Source organism: Pleurodeles waltl, chromosome 7 (assembly GCF_031143425.1).
Source record: "Pleurodeles waltl isolate 20211129_DDA chromosome 7, aPleWal1.hap1.20221129, whole genome shotgun sequence".
NCBI lineage: Eukaryota > Metazoa > Chordata > Amphibia > Caudata > Salamandridae > Pleurodeles > Pleurodeles waltl.
The window spans coordinates 1,522,965,361-1,522,992,152 of NC_090446.1; the positions used below are offsets into that span (position 1 = coordinate 1,522,965,361).

At 45.4% G+C, this 26,792-nt stretch overlaps 1 protein-coding gene across 2 annotated transcripts in view; it reads right to left on the reverse strand.

Annotated features, from left to right (window-relative positions):
* The window catches only part of LOC138246639 (guanylate-binding protein 1-like), a 219,203-nt gene that overhangs the window by 143,439 nt on the left and 48,972 nt on the right, over nt 1-26,792 (reverse strand). For both annotated transcript variants that reach the window (XM_069201357.1, XM_069201358.1), the window contains one exon: nt 23,864-24,051. In XM_069201357.1, the coding sequence (XP_069057458.1) occupies nt 23,864-24,051 (188 nt within the window). The remainder of the gene's footprint in view (nt 1-23,863; nt 24,052-26,792) is intronic.

The window sequence follows — 26,792 nt, forward strand, 5'->3', positions numbered from 1 at the left end:
TTATTGTTCAGATTTTGCGTAGATTGCGTTTCTTCCACCGTAATGGACAGCTAGTAATGTTCATATACATGTATCATTTGGTTTTGAGACAAATATATATCGTGTTAGCTTTGTTAATATAGAGAAATAAATTCACTAACTTTTAATAAACTGGTGTGGTTATTCATGACTGAAAGGTCATGGTGCGCCGAAATACCAACTGTTATTGATTTTCGATGTACTATATTGATCTAATATTGAATATTGATTACTGGGTACGGTAGTTATTGATTATTGAATTGAACGACTCGACTATTCTCGAATGAGGAGAGCCCGACTCGGTTAAAAGATTCACCGACCTCCAACGTGTCCAGGATACAGGTAATTTATAAGGGCTGGACGCGTTATCAGTAGATGGTAGCAGAGATTGATGGTTTAGCCCTTTGGGACCCCATTCGAACAATAGACAGATTCAAGTTAGAATTTTCTATGATAAAACAAGTTGGAGAGATGATGATGCCCTAAGTCCCCAATGACTTTCCCGGGATCTCGGAGCTTGCGAATGGAGGATACGGAGGTGTGAGAATGGTTTCGGCGTTTCTAGTGATGGTATGAGTGAAGTTAGGGTTTTGCGCTTGCACAGCTTATTGCCGCAGATTAATTGAGAAGTTTGTGAGGATTAAGTTTAGGGGAGTGTGACTCCAAAGTGTGAGAGTAGGGAAGTCGTCGAACTTCATGTGTGTGTAGCGCTTTGTGCAGAAAAATTGTCCACGTGGTTGTTGATGTTGAGACGGGCCCTGCGAGGTCAAGAGACTCCGGAGTATGTTGAAAAGTGTATGAGACACTTAGTTGATGTTGTGATCTGGTCGGTTTAATAGGTTGATCGGGCGTGGTCAACGAGTCGGTATGAATATTGAGGAATGAGAGAAAATTTCGACTTTGAGATTTGACGAATTCTAAAGTGCACTAGAATAGTTCATTGATCAGTTGAGGGTAAAGTTTGCGGGTCAAATTTTGCTTGCGAAAGTGGGAAACCGAGAAAGATGGAATAACTGCCGAGGCTAGTGAAAAATCCCTAAGGTTTCTGAAGCGATTGTATTACCCTTCCTGTAGTAAACTGTCAGATTTGTTTTCTTCTTTTTGGTTAGTGCTCGCGATATTGCAAAAGTTAGTTTATGAGTGAAGTTGAATGAAAGGAGGACAAGCCGCAGGACTTTGTCAGCCGCAGTGTGTGAGTGTGACATCACTAGGAGCCGCGTTGGGATAGGTCGGTTGGCGAGAAGGGTCGCGCACGGATTGGACGCAGTCCAAAAAGGCGCAACTGGTAGGGGAAAGGCAAGCGAAGAGTATTCCGGGAATTTAAGTCACCTATTGATTACACATTTTTAAGAAAATAAGAGACGTTAAGATGAAATTTTTCAAAGCATTTAAGAGTGCCATGAGGGGAGATGCTTACATTAAGGCAAATGTAGGAGAAGAAACACCACCTGAGGGTACACCAGCTTACATTGTCATTGAAGAAAAGGGAGTAGCACCATGTCTTTGGTTAAAACAATGGTGCAAATTAACAGAGAAGCATGGGAGTGTAGCGTTCCCGATACATGGGACATTTAACCTAAGGGTTTTGGAAAATCTGAGATTTGCGCTATACGATATGAAAGTACCTCCAAGACCAGCGCAGTTTGAGGCACTAGCAATTTGGGAGCTGATGGCTAGAAACCAACAACAAAAGAAGTTCGAGACCAGAATAAGAAAAGTAGAAAAGACACTAGCGGATGCTAGGTGGGATACCACACAAAAGGTTTGGAGATCAGATGTATTGCAGGGGATCAAATTATTTCCGGCAATTGCTGAAGAAGAGGAGACAGAAGGAAGGAAAGCTACCCATAAGACAAACAGGGGTCAGTCCAGAGATAGAGAGAGTAATAAGAACTCAAAAAGGGGAGAAGAGTCAGACGATGAGGATTTCATTATACAATTACTGAATGATCGCCCGCCACCATACGTGGAAAGCGAAAAAGGCTCGAGCATTAGTACGGCCCCCCCAGAACCAGTGCAGGGTAATGTAACACCAAATTTGAGAATATCTCAGAGGCCAAGTACTTCCGATATGCCTTTCTCACCACATATACCACAGATTCAGAGAATGTACCCTGATGTGCCTACATTGAAACCTGCTGATAATTATCAGCCACAGGTTCAAAGGCACTGTTGCGATGAGCACAACATGACCTCTGATTCAATGGCGCAGGGAGGACAGAGTTATCAGAGACCGATGTTGATTCAAGGAGAATCAACGCAGTTCTTGATGCCCCAAAAGCAGGCACAAGAAGGACCGAAGTATACTAGAGCAACAGAGAACCAGTTAGGTATGCCGGCAATGATGAACCATAATGTAGGGATTAACATGCCACAGAGTTCAGGGAATGGGCAGAATCCAGACGCGATATCTCTGCCTATTACTGTAGGTCCACCAGTACCACTGAACATACAGGCAAATTCAAGCACATACGACCAAGGGTTAATGGTACAGAGTGGGACAGGGAGAAGATGCATAGAAACCACTCTAGAAACAACTCCGATAGCGGCACTGCCAAATGGATCTGGGTCCTTGTCGGAATTTAGTCCAATTCCAATTTGTGCTCCGTCAACCGTGGTAAGGTCACAGCCACCACTATTAGTACCGTTAACATCCCAGACTGAAACATTACAGAAACCATCAGTAGCGGTTGATGTAACTGCTACGTTGATGGGACTGAATGCGCAGCAGTTGACACAATGGTTCAACAGCCTGAATTCCCCACAGAGTACCTCCAGCGGAAAGGGAGAAGAATACCTGAATAAAATAAGATTGAGTATGGAGGCAGATGAATTGGTAGAGGGAACAATGGGGCTGAACAGATTAGAGTCATACACGGAAGAAGAGCTGAGATATCTGTGCCCTAGAATTACAAAAGAAGTAAGCACCATACATAAGAAGTTACAAGAAATTGCAGACAGGAATGAGATCGACATAGGTAAGACTAAACACCTGAGCAGAAGTTACAGGTTAGATTTTGTGACGAAAGACTTCGAACACATGAGATCCGCAGGGATGAAGACACGCCTTAAAGAGATACTGCAGGGTGCACAAGTCTGGAGATGTTTAGACAAGTGGGAAAGCAGATGGGTCAAGAAAAAGGATAAAAAGAAAGAAAGTACCTCAGAACGGAATGAGAAAGCGCAACAGAACGACGATCTGATAACTATGCTACCAATGAGAGAGACAGCAGGGGGAAAACTTGTACACGTACCGTGGCATAGATGCGATATTCAGTCTTTCACAGATGACTTTCCCAAATTGAGGGAGAAGCCAATTGAATGGTATCAGCAGACAGATAGATTTGTGAAACTTGCGAAGTGTCTCTGGGAAGACCTGAATACATTATTTGAGATTGTGGTTCCGGCAGATTTGTGGGAAGACTGTAAGAGAGCTGTAGGTTGGCCGACGAGTGAACCAGAGAGAGATAGGGACACAGGTGCACCATCACCCACGGTAATGAGTTTATACCATAAGGTGATCGAGCACTTGAAAACAAAAGTTGCGTCGAAAAATGTGGATTGGCAAAGGATTGATAGAACAGCTCAAGAGGTGAAAGAATCTATACATGCGTACTATGAAAGGTTGTTGAAAGCGTTCAAAAATTACAGTGGAACAGAGACAATTGAGGCAAAGGACATGCTCCATTTTGTGTTCAGATTTGTGGAAGGGTTGAGACCCGAAATCAGCCAGATGATTAAAACGCATTTGATTTGTTGGCAGTCAAAGTCGATCGACGAAGTGTTGAATTATGCAAAATACTGCAGTGATGAGATAGAGACAAAGCAGAAAAGATTGAAAGAAAAGGTGATGGTGATGCAGCTTAGAGCAGCTCAGACAGGTTTACAAGGGTTGCAAGGTTTTCAACAACAGATGCCACAGCAGCAGCAACAGGGAAACGCTATGTTTCAGCCGCAGATGAGAGGCAGAGGTCGAGGAGGTTTTGTGAATAATGGTCCTGATTTAAATACTGTTGTGATTCCAAATGGTATACAGGCAATGAAGAAGGTGATGCCATGTCACATGTGCGGCATCGTCGGGCATTGGAAACGGGAGTGCCCAATGATGGTGCAGGAAGGTGTAGGTCAGCAAAACAATGATGTCAATGCATTTCAGACCATGAGAGGACCGAAAATGAGAGGTCCGAACCCAAATTTCCAAAATAATATAAATCAGATGCAGGGTTTACAACCCATGCAACCGCAACAGATGCAAATGGCCCGTGTACAAATGACACAGTTGCAACCAATGCAACAGCAGTTTCCTATGGTACCTAATCAGCAAATGCAAATACCCTTAGCACCAATGAATCAGCAGCAAGCAATGCTTCCTCAACAGGTCACGGGTCAAGGAATGAGTCAAAGTGACACAGTACACCAATTCCCATTACACAGTGAGAATGGAATAAACGATATATGGGAGAGTGAAAGTTCAGATGAGGAGGGAAATTGTGTGCTTGCAGCATCTTTGGAAGTTGATCAAAAGGGTCTGTATGTGGAGGGAAGAGTTATGGGACATCGTGTTTCATTCTTAGTTGACACAGGAGCTACTCGTTCTACTGTCAGGAGCATTGAAGTACCAAATTTGCCACTTTCAGGGAGAACAGTTCAAGTGGTGGGAGTAGCAAATAGGTACCTGACAAACCCGATTACAGATCCAGTCCAAGTCCAAATTGGCAATTATCGAGGGACACATAAATTTGTGATTTGTGATTCAAGTCCAATATCACTGTTAGGGAGAGACCTATTATGCAAATTGGGGTGTTCAATTATGTGTTCAAACACCGGAATTAAAATTCAGACAAGCAGTGATGGGGAAGAAGAGGACAGTGTAGGAGGAGACGAAGTGGAAACTGTCGATGAAGAGTATCCCCTGATTACTCTTTATCCAATGATCACTGAAGCAGATATTCCTTCTGAGTTACGGGAAACAGTCGGGAAAGAAGTGTGGGACATGACAGGGAAAGAGGTGGGATTGGTGAAAGGGGTGGAGCCTGTGAAAGTGACTGTAAAACCCAATGTAACCTTTCCCCAAACCCCACAGTACCATATGGCACAAGACACCCTCATGAAAGTCGCACAACTCATTGATGAGTTTGTGAAACAGGGAGTACTGAAAGAAGTGTTGAGCAGTCCATGTAACTCACCAATCATGGGACTGATAAAGCCAAGCGGAAAGGTCCGAATCGTTCAGGATTTGAGAAAAATAAATGACATAATAATAAAATGTTGCCCCGTAGTACCGAATCCAGCTGTGATAATGTTTCAGGTTCCTTGTGATGCTGAGTGGTTCTCAGTCGTCGACTTGTCAGAAGCATTCTTTTCTGTGCCTCTTCATGAGGACAGCTAATTTCTATTTTGTTTCAAATTCCTGGACAGAGTCTATAGTTGGTGTCGAATTCCTCAAGGATTTTCGGAGTCACCATCAATATTCAATCAGATCCTAAAGAAAGATTTGGAAGCGTTAGAGTTGCCATTTGAGTCAACCCTAGTGCAGTACATTGACGATTTACTGATTGCATCCAAGACAGAAAGTGACTGTACAGCTGACACTATTGCTCTATTGAACCATTTGGGAAGGAATGGACACAAGGTGTCCCCTTCAAAGTTACAGTTCTGCCGGAAGAAGGTGAAATATTTGGGTCACCAAATAGAGAAAGGCTCACGAAGAATTATGAAGGAAAGAATAACAAGTGTACTTCAAATGAGTCCACCAAAGACGAGAAGGGAGGTGAGAAAATTCTTGGGAATGGTGAGCTACTGTCGCCAGTGGATTCCCAATTTCTCAACCCTAGCGAAACCTTTACTGAAACTGACCCAGAAAGAGGCGCTGGATGAAATTGAGCTGAAAGGGGATGAGATGGATGCTTTTATTGAATTGAAGGAATGCATGTGCAGGGCTCCAGCTTTAGGTATGCCTGATTACACAAAGCCTTTCACATTGTTTTGTCATGAACGTGATGCATGTTCCTTGTCTGTCTTGACCCAAGCCCATGGTGGCGTAAACAGACCAGTAGCATATTTTTCAGCTACTTTGGATCCGGTCGCAGCAGCACTACCTGGGTGCTTGCGCGCCGTAGCCGCAGTTGGTATCAGCCTCACTCAGAGTGAAGGAATAGTGATGGGACACCCTTTAACAGTCATGGTCCCTCACTCAGTTGAAATACTTTTGACACGGTCCAGAACACAGCACATGACTGGTGCTAGACTCACAAGGTACGAGACAATAATTCTGGGATCACCTAATGTGCAGCTGAAAAGGTGCACTACGTTGAATCCAGCAACATTGTTTCCCAGTGAAAATGCCGAAATTGAGAACGCTGAAGACATCGAGCACGACTGTCTTCAGGTGACTGAATTTTGCACCAAACCAAGGCCTGATATCAAAGACACTCCATTGGAAGAAAATGATCAAGTTATCTTTGTTGATGGTTCATGTTTAAGAGATGCACTGGGAATACTGAAAGCAGGATATGCTGTATGTACTGTAACAGGTGTTCTAGAAGCGTCATGGCTTCAGGGAGTTTACTCTGCACAAGTGGCAGAATTGGTAGCTCTTACTAGAGCTTGCCAACTCTCTGCCTTAATGAAAGTCACCATTTACACTGACAGTCAGTACGGATTTGGAATAGTGCATGATTTTGGGCAATTGTGGTCACAGAGAGGCTTCCTCACTTCTTCAGGATCCCCAGTGAAAAATGGTGAAAGAATAAAAGAATTGTTACATGCTATTCAATCACCAGGAGAAGTAGCAGTGGTAAAATGCAGTGCACACTCGAAGGGAAAAGACTATGGCGGTCATTCTGACCCTGGCGGTCAAAGACCGCCAGGGCGGAGGACCGCGGGAGCACCGCCGACAGGCCGGCGGTGCTCCAATGGGGATTCCGACCGCGGCGGTAAAGCCGCGGTCGGACCGGCAACACTGGCGGTCTCCCGCCAGTGTACCGCCGCCCCATTGAATCCTCCAAGGCGGCGCAGCTTGCTGCGCCGCCGAGGGGATTCCGACCCCCCCTACCGCCATCCAGATCCCGGCGGTCCGACCGCCGGGAACCGGATGGCGGTAGGGGGGGTCGCGGGGCCCCTGCAGTGCCCATGCCACTGGCATGGGCATTGCAGGGGCCCCCGTAAGAGGGCCCCTACAAGTATTTTACTGTCTGCTTGGCAGACAGTGAAATACGCGACGGGTGCCACTGCACCCGTCGCACAGCTTTCACTCCGCCGGCTCGATTCCGAGCCGGCTTCATCGTGGAAGCATCTTTCCCGCTGGGCTGGCGGGCGGCCTGAAGGCGGCCGCCCGCCAGCCCAGCGGGAAAGTCAGAATTACCGTGGCGGTCTTTTGACCGCGCAGCGGTATTCTGGCGGCCCCCGACAGGCCGGCGGCGACCGCCGCCGGTCAAAGTCGGAATGAGGGCCAATGTTTCCCTGGGAAATGGATATGCGGATCAAGTCGCAAGGTTTTGCGCATTGAACTGTATATTGCTCAGGGATGAGTGGAGCTTGATAAATGAGCCAGAACTTGAGCCAAGTGAAGTTTTTGCCTTAAAAGTCATAGATACAATGGATGAATTGAAAGCCTTACAGAATGATGTCAGTGAGGATGAAAAACTCTTGTGGACCAAATCACAATGTGTAAAGAAACTAGATGACTTGTGGGTTTCAAATGAAGGAAAATTTGTTCTTCCTAACAGCCTTTTGACTCAGATAGCCAGATTTTACCATGGACAAGCTCATCTTGGGAGGGATGCCATGATTAGACTGTTCAAAACTGATTGGTTTAACCCCAAATTTCGCCAAGTTGCTGAAGCAGTTTGCCATCGTTGCATCATTTGCCAACAGATGAACGCAGGGAAGGGAACAGTAGTAAATTTGAGCCACATTGGAAGGGCAGGGGGTCCCTTCAGCAGGATGCAAATGGACTTCATTGAGATGCCTGTGCATGGAGGCTTGAAGTATGTGTTGGTGGTTGTGTGCATTTTTAGTCACTGGATTGAAGCATACCCTACACGCAGAAATGACAGTCTTACAGTTGCAAAATTACTCTTGAGAGAGCTAATACCACAATTCGGATTCCCGATCTCTTTAGAATCAGATAGGGGAAGTCACTTCAATAATGAAGTAATAAAATTACTTTGTGCAGCGCTGAACATTGAGCAAAAGTTGCATTGTAGCTACCGCCCTGAAGCCTCAGGTCTAGTGGAGCAGATGAATGGCACACTGAAATCAAGAATGGCGAACATATGAGCATCAACAAACTTAAAATGGCCTGACGCATTGCCTTTGGTGTTAATGTCAATGAGAAACACCCCTGACAGAAAGACTGGATTGTCCCCGCACAAGATTCTCATGGGCAGAGCCATGAGACTCCCTGCAGTTCCTGCGAATGCTCTTTTGAATATTATAGATGATATGGTGTTAGACTACTGCAAAGGTCTAGCTGACGTGGTTCGCTCTTTCTCTCACCAGGTGGAGGCAACCACCTTGCCACCGATCCAAGGTCCGGGACACGCCCTGAAAGCAGGTGACTGGGTCGTGATAAAGAAGTACGTGAGGAAGTCGTGTCTGGAACCCCGTTGGAAAGGACCTTTTCAAGTGATTCTGACAACTACCACCGCAGTGAAGTGTGCGGGAGTTCCCAACTGGATTCACGCCAGTCACACAAAGAGGGTGTCGTGCCCCACAGATGAGGAAGTTGAAGCGTTGAAATTACCAGTGTCTGGTAACAAAGCAACAAGTGCTGAAACAAAGCAAAAGGGAACAAGAAGCGAGCAAATAGAAATAGAGGAAGGAGAAATATTTTCTGAAGACGAAGCAGCCGATTCACTTGGGGAAGACCAAGGAGGAGCTTCAGAGAGTGACGAAGATCCTGAAGGTGACAAAGAGCCTGAAAAGGCTGAAGGCAACAAAGAGCCTGAAGCAGGTAACGATAACGAAGGGATCGAGACAAGTGAAGAAGCAGGAGAGCCTGATCAGAGGAGGGCTTTCCCAGAAGAAGACGATACAGGAAAGGAAAAGGAGAACCTGATTGACCTCCCAGAGGGAGAAGATAAGACAGGTCAGAACGAAGCTGTTCAAACTCCTTCGGAAGAACTCACAGGTCCATCAAGTGGACCCAGTGCGAAAAGAAGACAGAGCATATCACCAGTAAAATTGAGGATCAGGGAAGCACTGACCGACAGTGAAGGACCAAAGGTGAAAGAGAAAAGGAAGGAAGTGTCTATCGAAGTACCAGCACCAAGTGAGGAGGGAGATTTGACCAAAGAAGAAAGTACCAGTGAAAGAGAGTCGAAAAGAGATGCAAAATTGAAGAGAAGGAGAATACCAAGCAAAAGGTATTCTGGTCCGGAGTGGGCGTATTTGGTCACTAACGATTGGTCAGACGAGTTCGTATCCCTCAGTCTCGAAAACGAAGAGACAGAACTTCAGTTTGGAAATACAAACTTCATGGACTCTGTCGATTGAAGTCGTTGATAATCTGATTGACTTTCAACCCGGCTAAGACATTGTTAACTTGATTGACTTTGAAACCGATTTTGAGAAAACGCTGCTAACCGATAAAAGACTAAGCTGTTAAAGAAAACTGAGTGAACATTGAACTCGTTCAGCTTTGTAAATATCTGCAAATCCGCTTTGATAGAGTGTCCTCAACTTTCTGATTCTATACAGATCATGACTAGTTGCATTATACAGGGCCATAGAATGAAGTGTTGTAAATACATGTGTATAGGTTTAATAACCGCATGCGTACTAATCATTGTAGTGGTAATTCTTGGAATGCATGGTAACAGTGAGAATGAGACTAATGATGCTCCTACTTCTAAACCTATTATTGTTACTGAACTAACAGCTTTAAAGAGACTCGAACAAGACGAGAGACACTTGCATGATAAGAAAGAACTTTCATCTAACGTTTTCTATCGCTTGCTGAGTGAGTATGTTGAGACCATGGATGCGAAAGATTGTTATGTGTGTACACAGATACCTACCTCGGTAGTGGAAGGGGTAACGTATCACAGCATGCCTCTTACATATGGAATTACATGTAGTATTATAGCGTCTAGATTTTATGATCAAACGAACATTCATTATTTTTACACAAATTATGATGTCACTTTTGCGTATGTCCCCATAATTTTGCATCTGAGTAAAATATCCAAAGATTGGAATGCTAAATTAATGAGGGAATTTTTCGAACCAATGGCGCCTTTTCACACAGCTCATGCACATAGGGAAAATCTTACATGCTTGCTTTCACCAGTAGAAATTAGTTTCTTAGATCGTACTGATGATAGGAGAAGTGAAATGAAGGAGAAATTAGAAAGGGAATTACACCAAAGAACATCTGTAGATAATTATGCTTTTGCTGCTATAAAGACACAAGGGAAAATAGCTTTAGATACAATGCACGTAGGGAAATTTTGTGTATATAGAGCTCAATCATATTATGACACAGTTTTTGTGGGAACGAGTGAATGCAAACATACTTACGCATTTAAATCTAAATGGGCATTTATGCTGAACGGACAAGACCCAGTTATTCCTGGAATATATTATATTTGTGGACTCAATACCTATTATCGTCTTCCTAGAGGATGGTATGGGAGATGTTATTTGGGAATAGTGTTCCCAAAGGTTTACCAACTAGACGACTGTAGGAAGTTGGCTCTGTATGTGCTACTTCAAAGTAAGGAATAGCATGCACAGAGTCCAAGGGTTCCCCTTAGAGGTAAAATAGTGGTAAAAAGAGATAATACTAATGCTCTATTTTGTGGTAGTGTGGTCGAGCAGTAGGCTTATCCAAGGAGTAGTGTTAAGCATTTGTTGTACATACACATAGACAATAAATGAGGTACACACACTCAGAGACAAATCCAGCCAATAGGTTTTGTTATAGAAAAATATCTTTTCTTAGTTTATTTTAAGAACCACAGGTTCAAATTTTACAAGTAATAGCTCATTTGAAAGGTATTGCAGGTAAGTACTCTAGGAACTTTGAATCATTACATTAGCATGTATACTTTTGTCATAAAACACAATAAGCTGTTTTAAAAGTGGACACAGTGCAATTTTCACAGTTCCTGGGGGAGGTAAGTTATTGTTAGTTTCAACAGGTAAGTAAGAAACTTACAGGTTTGAGTTTTTGGTCCAAGGTAGCCCACCGTTGGGGGTTCAGAGCAACCCCAAAGTTATCACACCAGCAGCTCAGGGCGGTCAGGTGCAAAGGTCAAAGAGGTGCCCAAAACACATAGGCTTCAATGGAGAGAAGGGGGTGCCCCGGTTCCAGTCTGCTTGCAGGTAAGTACCCGCGTCTTCGGAGGGCAGACCAGGGGGGTTTTGTAGGGCACCGGGGGGGACACAAGTTAGCACAGAAAGTACACCCTCAGCAGCGCGGGGGCGGCCGGGTGCAGTGTGGGAACAAGCGTCTGGTTTCCTTCGGTTTTCAATGGGAGACCAAGAGGTCTCTTCAGCGGTGCAGGCAGGCAAGGGGGGGGCTCCTCAGGGTAGCCACCACCTAGGCAAGGGAGAGGGCCTCCTGGGGGTCACTCCTGCACAAATGTTCCGTTTCTTTAGGCGCTGGGGGCTGCGGGTGCAGGGTCTTTTCCAGCCGTCGGGAAATGGAGTTAAGACAGTTGCGGTCAGGGGGAGCCTGGGGTTTCCCTCTGCAGGCGTCGCTGTGGGGGCTCAGGGGGGACAACTTTGGTTACTCACAGTCGTAGAGTCGCCGGAGGGTCCTCCCTGAGCTGTTTGTTCTCCACCAGTCGAGTCGGGGTCGCCGGGTGCAGTGTTGCAAGTCTCACGCTTCTTGCGGGGAGTTGCAGGGGTCTTTAAATCTGCTCCTTGTAACAAAGTTGCAGTTCTTTTGGAGCAGTGCCGCTGTCCTCGGGAGTTTCTTGTCTTCTTCGAAGCGGGGCAGTCCTCAGAGGATTCAGAGGTCGCTGGTCCCTTGGAAAGCGTCGCTGGAGCAGGGTTCTTTGGAAGGAAGGAGACAGGCCGGTGAGTTCTGGGGCCAAGGCAGTTGGTGTCTTCTGGTCTTCCTCTGCAGGGGTTTTCAGCTTTGCAGTCCTTCTTCTTGTAGTTGCAGGAGTCTAGTTTCTAGGTTCAGGGAGAGCCCTTAAATACTAAATTTAAGGGCGTGTTTAGGTCTGGGGGGTTAGTAGCCAATGGCTACTAGCCCTGAGGGTGAGTACACCCTCTTTGTGCCTCCTCCCAAGGGGAGGGGGTCACATCCCTAATCCTATTGGGGGAATCCTCCATCTGCAAGATGGAGGATTTCTAAAAGTTAGAGTCACTTCAGCTCAGGACACCTTAGGGGCTGTCCTGACTGGCCAGTGACTCCTCCTTGTTGTTTTCTTTGTTTCCTCCAGCCTTGCCGCCAAAAGTGGGGGCCGTGGCCGGAGGGGGCGGGCAACTCCACTAGCTGGAGTGTCCTGCTGGGCTGTGACAAAGGGGTGGGCCTTTGAGGCTCACCGCCAGGTGTTACAGCTCCTGCCTGGGGGAGGTGTTAGCATCTCCACCCAGTGCAGGCTTTGTTACTGGCCTCAGAGTGACAAAGGCACTCTCCCCATGGGGCCAGCAACATGTCTCTAGTGTGGCAGGCTGCTGGAACCAGTCAGCCTACACAGATAGTCGGTTAAGTTTCAGGGGGCACCTCTAAGGTGCCCTCTGGGGTGTATTTTACAATAAAATGTACACTGGCATCAGTGTGCATTTATTGTGCTGAGAAGTTTGATACCAAACTTCCCAGTTTTCAGTGTAGCCATTATGGTGCTGTGGAGTTCGTGTAAAACAGACTCCCAGACCATATACTCTTATGGCTACCCTGCACTTACAATGTCTAAGGTTTTGCTTAGACACTGTAGGGGTACAGTGCTCATGCACTGGTACCCTCACCTATGGTACAGTGCACCCTGCCTTAGGGCTGTAAGGCCTGCTAGAGGGGTGTCTTACCTATACTGCATAGGCAGTGAGAGGCTGGCATGGCACCCTGAGGGGAGTGCCATGTCGACTTACTCATTTTGTTCTCACTAGCACACACAGGCTTGTAAGCAGTGTGTCTGTGCTGAGTGAGGGGTCTCTAGGGTGGCATAATACATGCTGCAGCCCTTGGAGACCTTCCCTGGCATCAGGGCCCTTGGTACCAGAGGTACCAGTTACAAGGGACTTATCTGGATGCCAGGGTGTGCCAATTGTGGAATCAAAAGTACAGGTTAGGGAAAGAACACTGGTGCTGGGGCCTGGTTAGCAGGCCTCAGCACACTTTCAATTCAAAACATAGCATCAGCATAGGCAAAAGGTCAGGGGGTAACCATGCCAAGGAGGCATTTCCTTACAACGACTTAAAGAACTTTCCAAAGCTGTCACAATCACATCATGTTCAGAAAAGAGAGACAGCTTCTGGTGTGGTAGGAGATATATTTGGAGCATTGATTCCTTCAGTGGGAGTCATATTGAATTCAATCAAAATACGAAAGTTGTCTACTATTGTGGATAACATGCTGACAAAATTTTCAGGAGCTATAATCCTGATGGATGCTGAACTTGCTGCGGAAAGAGCTATGACTCTTCAAAATCGGCTTGCCTTAGACATCCTTTTAGCAAAGGATGGCGGCGTTTGCAAAATGCTTGGTACGCGTCACTGTTGTACCTATATACCAGACAGTAGTGGAAAGATTAGAACCATGCTTACAAACCTAACCAAGGAAAGCGTAGATTTAAAGGAACTGAAAGAACCCGGAGTTTGGGAGAAAGTTGGAAAAGGATTTGCTTCAGTGGGAAATTGGCTCAGCAACGTTTGGAACGGATTATTATTAAAAATAATAAAGGGAATATTGATAGTATTAATTTGTATATTAGGCCCATGGGGAATATGGAAAATTATTAAATTATTAAAAGCAAGGAGCGAAAGAAAAAGAGAAGAAAAGGAACAAGCCGAAATGGTAGCGATATATAGAGAGAAATCAAAAGGGACAAAAAGAAAAAGGGAATTGACTGACGTGCCAAATTATTATACATAATTTTAATGGAATAAAATTTGTGGGTAGATTTGATGTGATGACATAATTAGTCATCAGAGGAGGGATTGATGACGCAGAAAAAGAGGGTCCTACATATATTCACGCGTGTGTTGCATATTCGAATTATATAACCTAGTGTGATGTTAGTAAATGAAATAATGTACGAGGGAAAATGTGCCCTCGGGTAGTTTGCCATCATTGTAATCGAGCTTTATTAATCATGAAGTATTGAAAATGTAGTAATCCGTTATAATTGCAACTGTATGCCATGATTTCGTGTTTAAAAATGGTTTGCTTAGCTTAAATTTAGTAGAGGCTTTGGCCTAGTTGCCTGGTCTCAAATTCTAATTGCGTGGCTTTCGTTGAACTAATGAAACATATATTCTTGCCTGGAGTTGTATTTTTCCAGTGGAGACGAGAAATGCACTTATCTTCAAGGTTCTGTACCAGGCCGGTTTCATCCCCTTTGATACAAGGTCAGTCTCTGCAGGTGCGGACAATGGAGGTACAGATAGTTAAATAATTGGCAAACCATGTAACAATTTGTGTTCCAAGGCTCCAAGGACAGTCTATGCATAAATGAGCGCTAGTAAAAGACAATTTTGATTGGTCAATTTGAAGCCAACCTATGAACCCTCCAATGGAGGGACCTGCAGAATTTGGAATGTTTCTTACTTAAAACTACTGAACGAAGAGAAGTCAGCCATTTTCCTCAATGCCAGCTTGAAGCCTGATGCCAGACTCCATTTTGGATGACACCCTGATGCCCTTTTCTCTATACGAGAGAAAGAGACTTTGAGAATTCTCACCCTAGAGACTTTAACTTTGATTTGCCCCATCTTGCATATGCAATAATTTTGCCCCATTCTCCTTGCCGCTGCCAGGAAACTTGCCCTTAACTTTGCCCCTTTTAACTTGCCCATGCTGATCGAACCGGTACCTGAAGGACGAAGACATTCTTGAATGCTGTTTGTATTTGGTAAATATGAAAGGATAAATGTATTATGCATTGTGTTTTTCCTTTTAGGTACCAACTGCTATTTTGATAGGGCCCAAGCTAGAACTTTTCCAAATTTGTGTTGCCTAAATTTGTTTTGCATGAAGTCCCACATGCCAATGCTAATTAGAGGTTAGTTGAGGGTTTCATTCGATGCACCATGTCAAATTGAGATCTTGTTATGCTGACCAAATGTATGAAATCAGTCAAATACAATTAGTCTTATTAGTGATTTGCATTGCTATAACTGAATGTATTATTGTTCAGATTTTGCGTAGATTGCGTTTCTTCCACCGTAATGGACAGCTAGTAATGCTCATATACATGTATCATTTGGTTTTGAGACAAATATATATCGTGTTAGCTTTGTTAATATAGAGAAATAAATTCACTAACTTTTAATAAACTGGTGTGGTTATTCATGACTGAAAGGTCATGGTGCGCCGAAATACCAACTGTTATTGATTTTCGATGTACTATATTGATCTAATATTGAATATTGATTACTGGGTACGGTAGTTATTGATTATTGATTTGAACGACTCGACTATTCTCGAATGAGGAGAGCCCGACTCGGTTAAAAGATTCACCGACCTCCAACGTGTCCAGGATACATGTAATTTATAAGGGCTGGACGCGTTATCACAACCTACCCATTGCTTATCACTGTTCGGCTTTATCGTCACTCGCATTTTCCTTGGTCAGTGAGTATCCACTTCACTGCTTTTTTGTGTGTTTGTCCCTACCCTGGAGCACGGCCCAAGTACTGCTTCTCTTGTCCAGTGTCCTTCCACTGCTTGCCGAGGTACTTTTTTTCCTTTTACTTGTACACTCTTCCTCTCTCCCTGCTCCCTTTTTTCTTGCCCTGCCCCTCCACCATCCTCCTCCTGCTTGTTGTTTGTCGGTCCATCACATTCCCCCGTTGTTGTTTGCCCCGCCCAACACCAGACTCCTGTGTCCATCTGCAGACTTCACCCCCTTGTTACCTGCTCCCTCCCAGTCCGACCAGAAAAAAGCACCCAAAACTCAGGCCAACAAGTTTCAAGATGTTATAAAGATGCAGAAGGTGTTGCGCTCCCTGCTCTGCATGGCATTCTTGGTGCTGTGTTCATGCACTTCCAACACGGCGAACTTTGGCTCAGACATAAGTTAACTAAACATTTGCTTGTTTTCTTTTGTGAAGGCAAAGAATAATCCAATACTAAGGAAACAAATCACTGCCCCTCGCAGTCAGTGCTAGCCTACTGGCTTTGCCAATGCTTGTTCTAATAGCCGCTTCAAGCAGAGGTAAGACCCTTGGCCAAGGTAATAAACTATACATGGTAAGAGATACCTTTCTGTGACTGTGTACACTTGTTTGTCCTACAGAGGGTGTCGAATGCAGTATGTTCCACCTCAGTTGATGCCATATTGGATTTTTTACATCTTCACAAGATCGTCAGCACATAATCACTCCACTGTGACACTGCTTCGATACCTGCACTGCAACACTGCTTCCTTGCCTGCACTGTGACACTACTTCCGTGCCTGCACTGTGACACTGCGTCCGTGCCTTCACTGTGACACTGCGTCCGTGCCTTCACTGTGATACTGCTTTGGTGCCTGCACTGAGACACTGCTTCCATGCCTTGCCTGCACTGTGACACTGTGTCTGTGCCTGCACTGTGACACAGCTTCCGTGCCTGCACTGTGACACTGCGTCCGTGCCTTCACTGTGACACTGCGTCCGTGCCTTGCCTGCACTGTGACACTGCGTCCGTGCCTTCACTGGGACACTGCGTCCGTGCCTTCACTGTGACACTGTGTCTGTGCCTGCACTGTGACACAGCTTCCGTGCCTGCACTGTGACACTGCATCCGTGCCTTCACTGTGACACTGTGTCCGTGCCGTGCCTGCACTGTGACACTGCGTCCGTGCCTGCACTGTGACACTGCGTCCGTGCCTTCACTGTGACCTCTGTCTATATGACAAGTCTCTGGGTATACAGCTGATCAGTGATTCACCACCCCTCTTGTTACGTCGAGCGTAGCGTTCGAGGTGTTGTATACTTAATAAGTATACTTATACTGTGGGTTCCAGCGATTTTATTTGTTGGTTCCAGTGTCATTTAAAAATCCTTGCTTGCTAGTGGTCAGTTCTGCCTCTTTGTCCTGCCTTTTTCTCTTTGGGTGCAGCACAAACTACTGTATAATTGCGCTATGTCCTGTTTATCTCTTCTGTAGGGGACTTTTTCTTTTAGTAGTGGCCTGTTTGTCTTACACTGTGGGTGTATAATCAGCCCCTCCTCCCAACCAGCTACCTCTGCAAACATAAAACCAACAGCAGAGGAGGGCTTTTCCAGGGCCAGCTCGCTCTCACTCTCTCTCTTCTATAAACATGATTCTGTTTGTTGTGCCTAGTTTATAAAGGTCACTGTAAAACACGAGTCCCGTCTTCATGCGAGTTGTGCAAGTTTTATTTTCTTTAAGATGGCTTCCAGTAAATACCTCTCCACGAACACCAGTGAGTCCGCCAGAGAAGCTGACCTCTAATCAAAGTTGCCTAATGACCTCTGCAGCTGCTGGTCCCACACATTACTACTGATAGCTTGCTCCCTTTCACCCAACTCGTACATTTGTACTTTAGCCACTGGCAGCTACTCAGCTCTGAATTGCTGCCAGCAACAGTATTAGATGACCCCCCCTGCTGCCTCTCTGCTTGGAAAAAAGCATCAGCTCTATTTTTTTTACTTTCAATCTGAAACAGGTGTTTGATTTCACTGGTTTCCACAGAAATTCAAGGAGAGACGTCCAGCTGGTCAGGCGGGCACACCGACGCATTCATGTTATCTATTTTGCATAACATATGAGGGTCGACAGTGCCCTACAATGTATAAAGACCCTCTGTTAACTGGACTCGGTGGCACAGGGTGGGCAAGTGAGTGGTGTGCAGGAATGATTATGTTTTTTAACATAGCACATCATGTTGGCGGTGTGGGGTTTCTATTCAAGTGCCTAATTGTACCAGATTAGCTGAGTACAATGTTATCTGGCGCACAGACAGCCAGTAGTGGCTGGTGACTGAAAGCAGTGGTGGGGCACAAATAGAAGACGGAATTGCACCTTGTGAGAAAGCCTCACTACCCACGTATTTCCATTCACCTACTCACCCACTGCCTTTGTTCACCTACCCATTTACTCATCCACATTGTCATCCACTGCCATTCACACAACTCTTATACACAGACACCCACATTTTCTGAGCCACTCTGTCAAGCCCTGCAAACACATTCAAACAAACACACATTGCCTCACCCATCCAGTATCCAGCAGTTTCAGTGATAAAAGGTACACGTTTAGTTGAGCTGCAGATTACATGTTTAATATGACATATCATGCCATTAGTCTGCAGAAGAAATAAAACAATAACTAGCCATGATAAATTACTGGAACCATTACTGCCTTTGAGAGACGAAATCACCTACAGAGGCAGTGAAAGGAGAGGGGAGCTGAGAGAACAGATTATTTTCTTATTGTCTGTAAAAACGATAGAGCTCCAACCTACTTGTGTGCAGGGTTGTCTTCGGCATATTTATGACTTGAGGTCTTCAGGTCACACTCCTGTCTCCCAGAGAGCCCTGGCTGGAGTTATTTATTGTATTTATTCCATTTCTCTGCCACAGACTGGGGAGTTTCTTTGGGCAATGCCACATTCTTTTAATAAAATGTGACCCCTGGTACGTAGACCCTTCTGATCACACCCCACCATTTGAGTAAATAGGAAAGGGTGGAGAATAATATCGGAGTGACATGAAGTTTTCAGAAACCCGGGCTGAACAAAAAACACTCCAGGATGTTTACAATCAGGGCTTCTGGTGGAGGAGGCGATAAGCCAGGGACGTCACTGTGTTCTGAGAAAATGTAAGGGCTTCGTGTGGGCATGCCCTGTCAGCCCTACTGTGCAGCTTTCAGCCACGTACTGACACAGGCTCAGTGGGGCTTTTCAAAGTGCACAACTTTCACTCCAAAAATGTTGTGCAGTAAATGTTTTACTTTCATCATGTAATTAAATTTATGCTTCACTAGAGAGGCCAGACAAGGCTAGGGGCGCAGCCCCTTAGCCCTTGAACACCAGCCGCCATTGCAGACAGCTGCACTCAACTCTCAAGGAGCGGGAGGAAATGTTGTTGTGGGCGCAGTTCAAGGCAGAGAGACTCCACCATACGTCTCAGGATTGTTTACTTAAGTTTAGTTTGTTAGTGTTACAGATTTAAGAAGCCTACTTTATTTATAATTTTAGCATCTGTTTCTCAGTGCGATGCTCGCTCTCTTTGTTTGTGTCTGTCTGTCTCTTAGTGGCACGCTCCCTGTCTGCAGCTGTCTTTATGTGTCACGCTCCCTGTATGCATCTGTCTCTCTGTGCCACGCTCCCTCTGGCTCTCGTTGCCTCCGTCTGTCTCTCTGTGCCACGCTCCCTCTGGCTCTCGTTGCCTCCGTCTGTCTCTCAGTGACACACTCCCTGTGTCTCTCTCTTTGTGCCACGCTCCCTGTATGCATCTGTCTCTCTGTGCGACACTCCCTCTGGCTCTCATTGTCTGCATCGGTCTCTCTGTGCCACGCTCCCTCTGGCTCTTATTGTCTCTGTCTGTCTCTCAGTGGCACGCTCCTTGTGTCTCTCTCTTTATGTGCGTCTGCCTCTTAGTGCCAAGCTCCCTCTGTCTCTTTTTGTGTCCGTCTTTCTGTTAGTGCCATGCTCTGTGTTTGCATCTGTCTCTCAGTGCCACGCTCCCTGTATGCATCTGTCTCTCTGTGCCACGCTCCCTGTCTGCTTCGGTCTCTCTGTGCCACGCTCCCTGTCTGCTTCGGTCTCTCTGTGCCACGCTCCCTCTGGCTCTCATTGTCTGCATCTGTCTCTCTGTGCCACGCTCCCTCTGGCTTTTATTGTATGCATCTGTCTCTCTGTGCCACGCTCCCTCTCTACATCTGTCTCTCTGTGTCACGCTCCCTGTCTGCATCTGTCTCTCTGTGCCACGCTCCCTCTGGCTCTCATTGTCTGCACCAGTCTCTCTGTGCCACGCTCCCTCTGGCTCTCATTGTTTGCATCTGTCTCTCTGTGCCACACTCCCTCTGGCTCTCATTGTCTCCGTCTGTCTCTCTGTGCCACACTCCCTCTGGCTCTCATTGTCTCAGTCTGTCTCTCAGTGACACGCTCCCTGTGTCTCTCTCTTTGTGTGCGTCTGCCTCTTAGTGCCACGCTCCCTGGTTGCATCTGTCTCTCAGTGCCAAGCTCCCTCTGTCTCTTTTTGTGTCCGTCTGAGTCAGTGGTGGCCGGCAGCTTTGGGAGGGGGGCGGGCGGGGCACACACACAAACACACAGACTCATTCTTTCACACACAGACACGCACGCACATCCATTAACACTCATTCCATTCAAACATGCACGCACCAAACATTCATTTTACAAGATCACACACATTCATTCTTTCACACACAAACCCACGCACGCACATCCATTAACAACACTCATAACACTCAAACATGCACGCGCGCACCAAACATTCAATGTAAAACATAACACACATACATACACACACACTTACCTTTAGCCTCCAGGTCCCAGGAGGGTTGGGACTGCTGCCTTCCCTCATGGAAGGCAGCAGTCCCAGCCTCGTCACAGAGTGGGATGGGGTCAGTGAGACTGCTGACCCCACCCCACTCTGTGACGAAGTGTTACTGATTGACACTCGCTCTGGGCACTTCAGGGCTTAAACCTGAAGCACCTAGGGAGAGTGTCAATGGGTGACGCTTTCCTCGTCACCCAGGGGAGGGCCTCGAGGCACCTTTGCTGGGCCGAGGAGGTCACGCCCATAGGAGCGGTGACCTCCTCAGCCCTGCAAAGTTCAGCTCAGGCAGCCAGGAGTCTGCGCAAATCGCGCATGTCTGCTCCTGGCTGCCTGAGCTGAACATGGAGAGTGTCTGTCAGGCTGACCTTTGTTCAGCCTGACAGACACTCTTCATGGGGTGGGGGGGCGTGGCCCCTCCACCCTAAAGGACGGGCCGCCACTGGTCTGAGTGTTGTTGTGGGTGCAGTTCTAGGCAGAGAGGCTCCACCACACATCTCTAGATGGTTCACTTAAGCCTCGAAAGCTGCTTTCCTCAGCAGCATTCTGCTTTCTTTTTACGCTCATTTAAAAAATGACAATTGGAAATATTGCCAGCATTACCAAAAACCTTAAGTATGTTTTTTTAATGAAAGTTTTTTTTCTTTCATTGGAGCATCTGTGCATTCAAGTGTCTTTGGGGGAAAACACCGTTACTTCAAACCCTCCCCGCCATGAACCTGCCTCTTCGGGGTGCACTGTTTGCATTCCTGCCCCGCCCTTCCATGATGTCAGTGAGTCGGACCGGGAAGAGGGCCGAGGGAAGCGACATTCGGATAAACATTATGTATTCCTCCCCTGTCGTTGTTGCTCGATCCCACTTTCCCCCAGTGCACTTTTGCTAGCTCAATCGTTGTTGTTTACTCCTCCACATTCTTACTTGGTTTATCTGTTACCTGTCTCTAGCAGTGTTTAATTTGTCAATAAAAACGTGCCGGTGCCCCACGCCCTCTTTTTAGGCGAAACAGAACATTGCACTACGTTTGTGGCTGGTTATTCTTCGAAGATGGAATTGTTGAAATTTTTACTTTAAGAAAATGTCAAGTTTGAGTGGGGGCAGACAAAGGGCCTCTTTCAGGTAACTTTAGCTGGAGCGGTGTGAGCTACCTGCTTGAAACCTTTTGTCATCAGTAAATGCATTAATAGTGCTTGCATGGCTGAGGGGCCGAAGGAATGTACTGTGGGTTGCTTCAAAACATGAATCACTTAAATTGAAAGATAATCTGGCATGTTCTCAGCATCTGAGCACTTTCAAATGTTTTTCTGGGGGACGGGGTTTGCTCTCTGGAGGGACAATAAACCATTAGTAAATATGCTTTCACCCAGAAGAGGTAGGGTTCTTGCCCCTAGACTTGCAGCGTAACCTCACATTTTTTGGAGGGGAAGGGTGAATGAGAATTGGAGGTTAAGCGGCATATATCTGGGATGATTTGAACACTTTTGTGATGGTTTGCAGAGCAGTGGAGGACTGGAAGGCGATGGATGTTGATACGGTTATAAAACAAGACCCAACAATATTGCAAGTGGGGGGTGGGGGGGCTGACTTTGTTTCAGAAGATCCCAGGTGAACATGCATGGGTTAATGGTCTGCTAATGAGGACTGACAAGGTTGTTCCACGTTTAGTTTTGAAGAATGAGATGTTAAGGTAATCTAGGGATGTCAGCTACCACGAGGAGCACTTTTGGGTGAGCAAGACTTGATGAGGGGGTTGACAGCTAGGGGAAGAATGTATTCTGTCCAGACATACCAGGGCTCCTATAACAGAGCTTATAGCAGTAAATCTCCCAGAAAGCCCATGGGTGAAGTCAGATCGGGTAGGACATCTTGGACGATTTAATAGCTTTTGTGAGGTCTGTTGAGCTGTAGCTGGTACTGTTAGAAACTGGGGTTGGACACAGCGGGTCCCTTTGGTGTTCCAACAAGGACTAGTACATATGTACTGGTAATGACTGGCTACTTCAAAAGGCCAGAGATGAAGATTATTGAGGATTTAACATCAGACACAATGATAAACTTCCTACAAGGTATCTTTTACAGAGAGGGACTGCTAAAATGTTTAGTAACAGCTAAAAGGCCCTCACTTCAGCAGTGCTGTTTTCCAGGTTTTTTAGTCTACCATAAGAGAATTGTGCTGTACCACCCAGAAGCAAAGAGACAGAACACTTCAACCATGTTCTTAAAGAATCTCTGTAGTTCGTACTTAATCGAAGGATCAGTTGAAGTATTTGGAGGTAGGCGACCTTACTTTCTTATAGGACCTCTTCTAAAGATGGGATGAGTTTACTTTATTTGAACGTTTGGGAGGATGTAAACCAGGAACAATATGTAGGATAGCTGGTCGAAGAGGAAGACTGGGAAGAGTGTGGGTCAGGGCATCTCCAAGGAAGTGATGTACCAGGGTATTAGAAAAAGAGTTGATGAGTACAACATGACGACAGGTCAGTGTCTGTCCCAGAAGAATGGTAGAGTGTCCATCAATACTTCTAGTGTAGAGGACACATCCCAGTTAGGTTTACCAGTAAACAAAGGGAATGATGTGCAAGGTTCTCTAAATCCATTGTGATGACTGAGGTTTTGAGAGCGGTTCTCAGAGATTGTCATGTGGCGATGTGGAATCTGAGCCCGGTTTCGAACTTCAAGGTAAGTGCAAGAAAAATGTCGTGTGTGGTGATCCACACGAAGAGGGGAACGTTTTTCTCGATGTGGGTGTCCCTGAGGATCAAGTAGAGGTCGACACTATTGGTTGTATTGTTAACTTTTCAAATGAAAGGTTGCTTGCTTCTTCTCTACCGGTGGACATCAGATGGAGGTCCAGTACTAGGACTCTTCAGAGTTTGCTGAGACTGTGTGTTATGTTATTGTTTTTTTAAATTCAGAAGGACTCCCTTTCTTTAACAGATTCTTCTAGTGCGTGGTGAGAAAGTGTGTTGTCATGCTGTAGGGCGATCTAGGAAGCAAGGCAATGTCTAGTGGCTAGAATGTGGAATCACATTCTTGTGGTGGTTGACATCAATCGGGAGACGATCATGCAGCACATTACCTGGACTTTGTTTGCAATCCAGTAAATACACTGCACTGCTACAAGGCATTTGCTTGTGAAATACTTCCATAACTACCATTGTTAATCGCAGGATATTACTGTCCCTGGGTTGGATTACCGTCACTGTGGCCTAAGGCATAATCCAGGGAGTGGTTTGTCGCCAGCATTTCCTCTTCCTTCTGTGAATCTTCAGGGAAATCCCTCATGCAGCAGACAAACTCAGGTAAGATGCCTTGAAGCAGCAGGCTGGTGTCCTCAGGAAAGGAGGCATCCACACACACCATTGTGCTTGCCTTATCCATGTACCTGAATGTATCTGGTGAAGGAAAGTTAGCAGTGGAGGTTTGCTGGCTCTACAGAAGTTACCTAATGTGTAGACTGGGACTATGCCTCCTTTTGTCTTTGCAGATGGTATGGATTTCTGTGCTAGGGGTTCAGTTCACAGCTGGCTGTACCTCAAGTCCAATTCATCCATGTGTGTGGATATTACACAGTGCCAGGCATGAGAGCAGCCAACCACAGTATATCTGATTGTGCATGAAATGTTAAATTAAAAACAAATCACTGTTGTGACCTACCACTAAATAGAGAAAAGGCTTTTCAGTTCAGAGCAAAAACCACTGAGACAAACGTTCCCATGGAAGAGAACACCTTTAAATATCCCATTTCCAGAAATACCATACCTGGAATATCCCACTTCAGGAATAGATTTAATAATAATTGCATATTTATGTTTATTTAGCAACTGTAACATTCTTGTAAGTTACGTTCTACTCTTGGACCCTCAATCAACAACTCTCACGAAATTGAAAGAAACCCGTACATATACTCATCTGCCACATACCACCAGGCAAAAACCCAATTCCAGACACTATTATTGTACATTTTATCTCCATGTACAATACTGATAACAGACCGCCCCTGCTCTTAGGCTTCAAAATAGTCAAAAGACCTCACACATAACTGTGGAGACACCATCAACTTGATCTACTAAGAGAATTTACAGGTAATACTTAGAACTCAAAAGTGCAATCCTAGACTTCATCTCTCTTCAAAACCATCAAAATCTTCTTCATGAAAATACTGCACAGCCATGTACCACCTCACTGGACAATGTAAGCCATACACGCAACAACACACCCTATCTAGCAGCCCACAGGCAATGTTAGATAGGGACGGAAACCATCGGTGAGGCAAATAAGAAATGGTTCTGTGACACTCTGAGTTTTACTCAATCAAATACCTTAGAGAGCAATTGACTTGGAGTAAGACAAGCCTCACAGTGGAGAACAACACAAACAGTACAAAATAATATTTATCGCACTGACAGACTGCATTGCTTAGAAGCCCAGCCAACATTTTTCTCCCATCAAGCTGATAAAACTAATCTGCCATTTTACTTCCTTACCATGGCCAGATCAATTGCAAATTATGCCACAAAACACAATTTCTTCAGCAAAAGTGACACCAGTCAACAAAACATTGAAGCCAAATAAATCGCACTATTTTGACTCTGACAAGCTAACGATCCCTGGCTTCGTACTCGCAATGATTCCTGACATCAACTAAAAGCACATTTTTTGAGTCATACGTGGTTCCTGCCCAAACCCACTGAAATAACTTAGGAATGTGCAGACTTCTTGGACTCACCTACCAGGCACTTCATCACCCAGTCCTTCAGAGAATAATCAAGGTCACAATTACATTGGCCATCACTCCAATTCCAAACCACTGCAAATACCCCCACCACATTCAGGGTGACAGACCAAACCCTTAAATCCCTGCTTCATGGCTAAAGTGTGTGATCAAGGTTTTCATTCTTTTCAGTTTACCAAAACAGTGAAGCCTAATACCTAGAATAACATCGTTGGAGGAGCTGATGATGACATGTCTTGAGAGCTTAGCAATGCACTCTTTGGCTCTGTTAAGACCCTATGAGGTTCATATTCTAAAGAAGCAAAAGCTATGGACTTCTTAGTCCCCTTGTCTGCCAGTGCTTCCCGAAGTGACATCAGTCACTCATGCTTGGTTTCCCTCCTTTCCAAATTCCAACAGGACTTGAGTGGAATACCAATATTCTACATTACCACTTGTGACCTACAACCTCTACCTCCTGTAACTAACCGGCAAACTTGATCTGCTTTACTCCCATGAAAGTAGGTTATACGTATACATCAAACAATAAAAACAGAACTAGACCATTTAATCATGTTTGGCTGTAAGCAACCAGAAAATAAGGTCCCAAACTGACCTGATGTTCCTTGGTGGTAAATGCACCGCAAATCTCCACCAACTCAATTATTATACTCTTGGGAGGGCACACACATGTCCTTAAATAATACATGACTTTCAGAGCCCTGGCTGGGAGCCCACAGATCACCCATCCCATCTTCTCTCACTTATTCTTTCTCCATCTCCCAAGCGATCCTCCTCTCAGAGCCCGAACAACCATCTGCTCCTGCATCAATTACTAGTTCTACTTCTCCGAGTGGGACAGAACACTGCAACCAGATTGGTAACAGTGAAGTGGGAACTCCATCCCCACAATATATAGTCATATTACTGAACTCTTGTATACAGGGGAAATACACTCTAAAGCTCTCTGCCTCGCTGACAAATGCAACTAAGCGAGAAGTATTGATATATACCAATCAAAAAAACACTCTTGGACAGTGCCTCACTATCCAACCAAACCTACTACACATACTTTGAATATATTGCACTCAAACAAAGGCATTAATTTGCATGACTCACACTCACCAAGAAGGGCATGCCTGTGCGAATAACAGGTGTTGATTCTTACTCAACTCAATGGAATTTCCAGCACATCCAATCTTTTAAGCTGGAAACACCTTGAGGCAGTTTACCTGGCAGTGGTATGTTAGATGAATCTTTCCATTCCTTGACTTGCCTTATACCCGACATGCTTTTATGAAGTGGGTTCTGCATGCAGAGTGCTCTATTGATGCGGGTGCATCCTACAGGGTTGGGTCCTATACATGGAATGTTCTTCTGGAATAACACACTACCTGAGTCTTGCATATGGA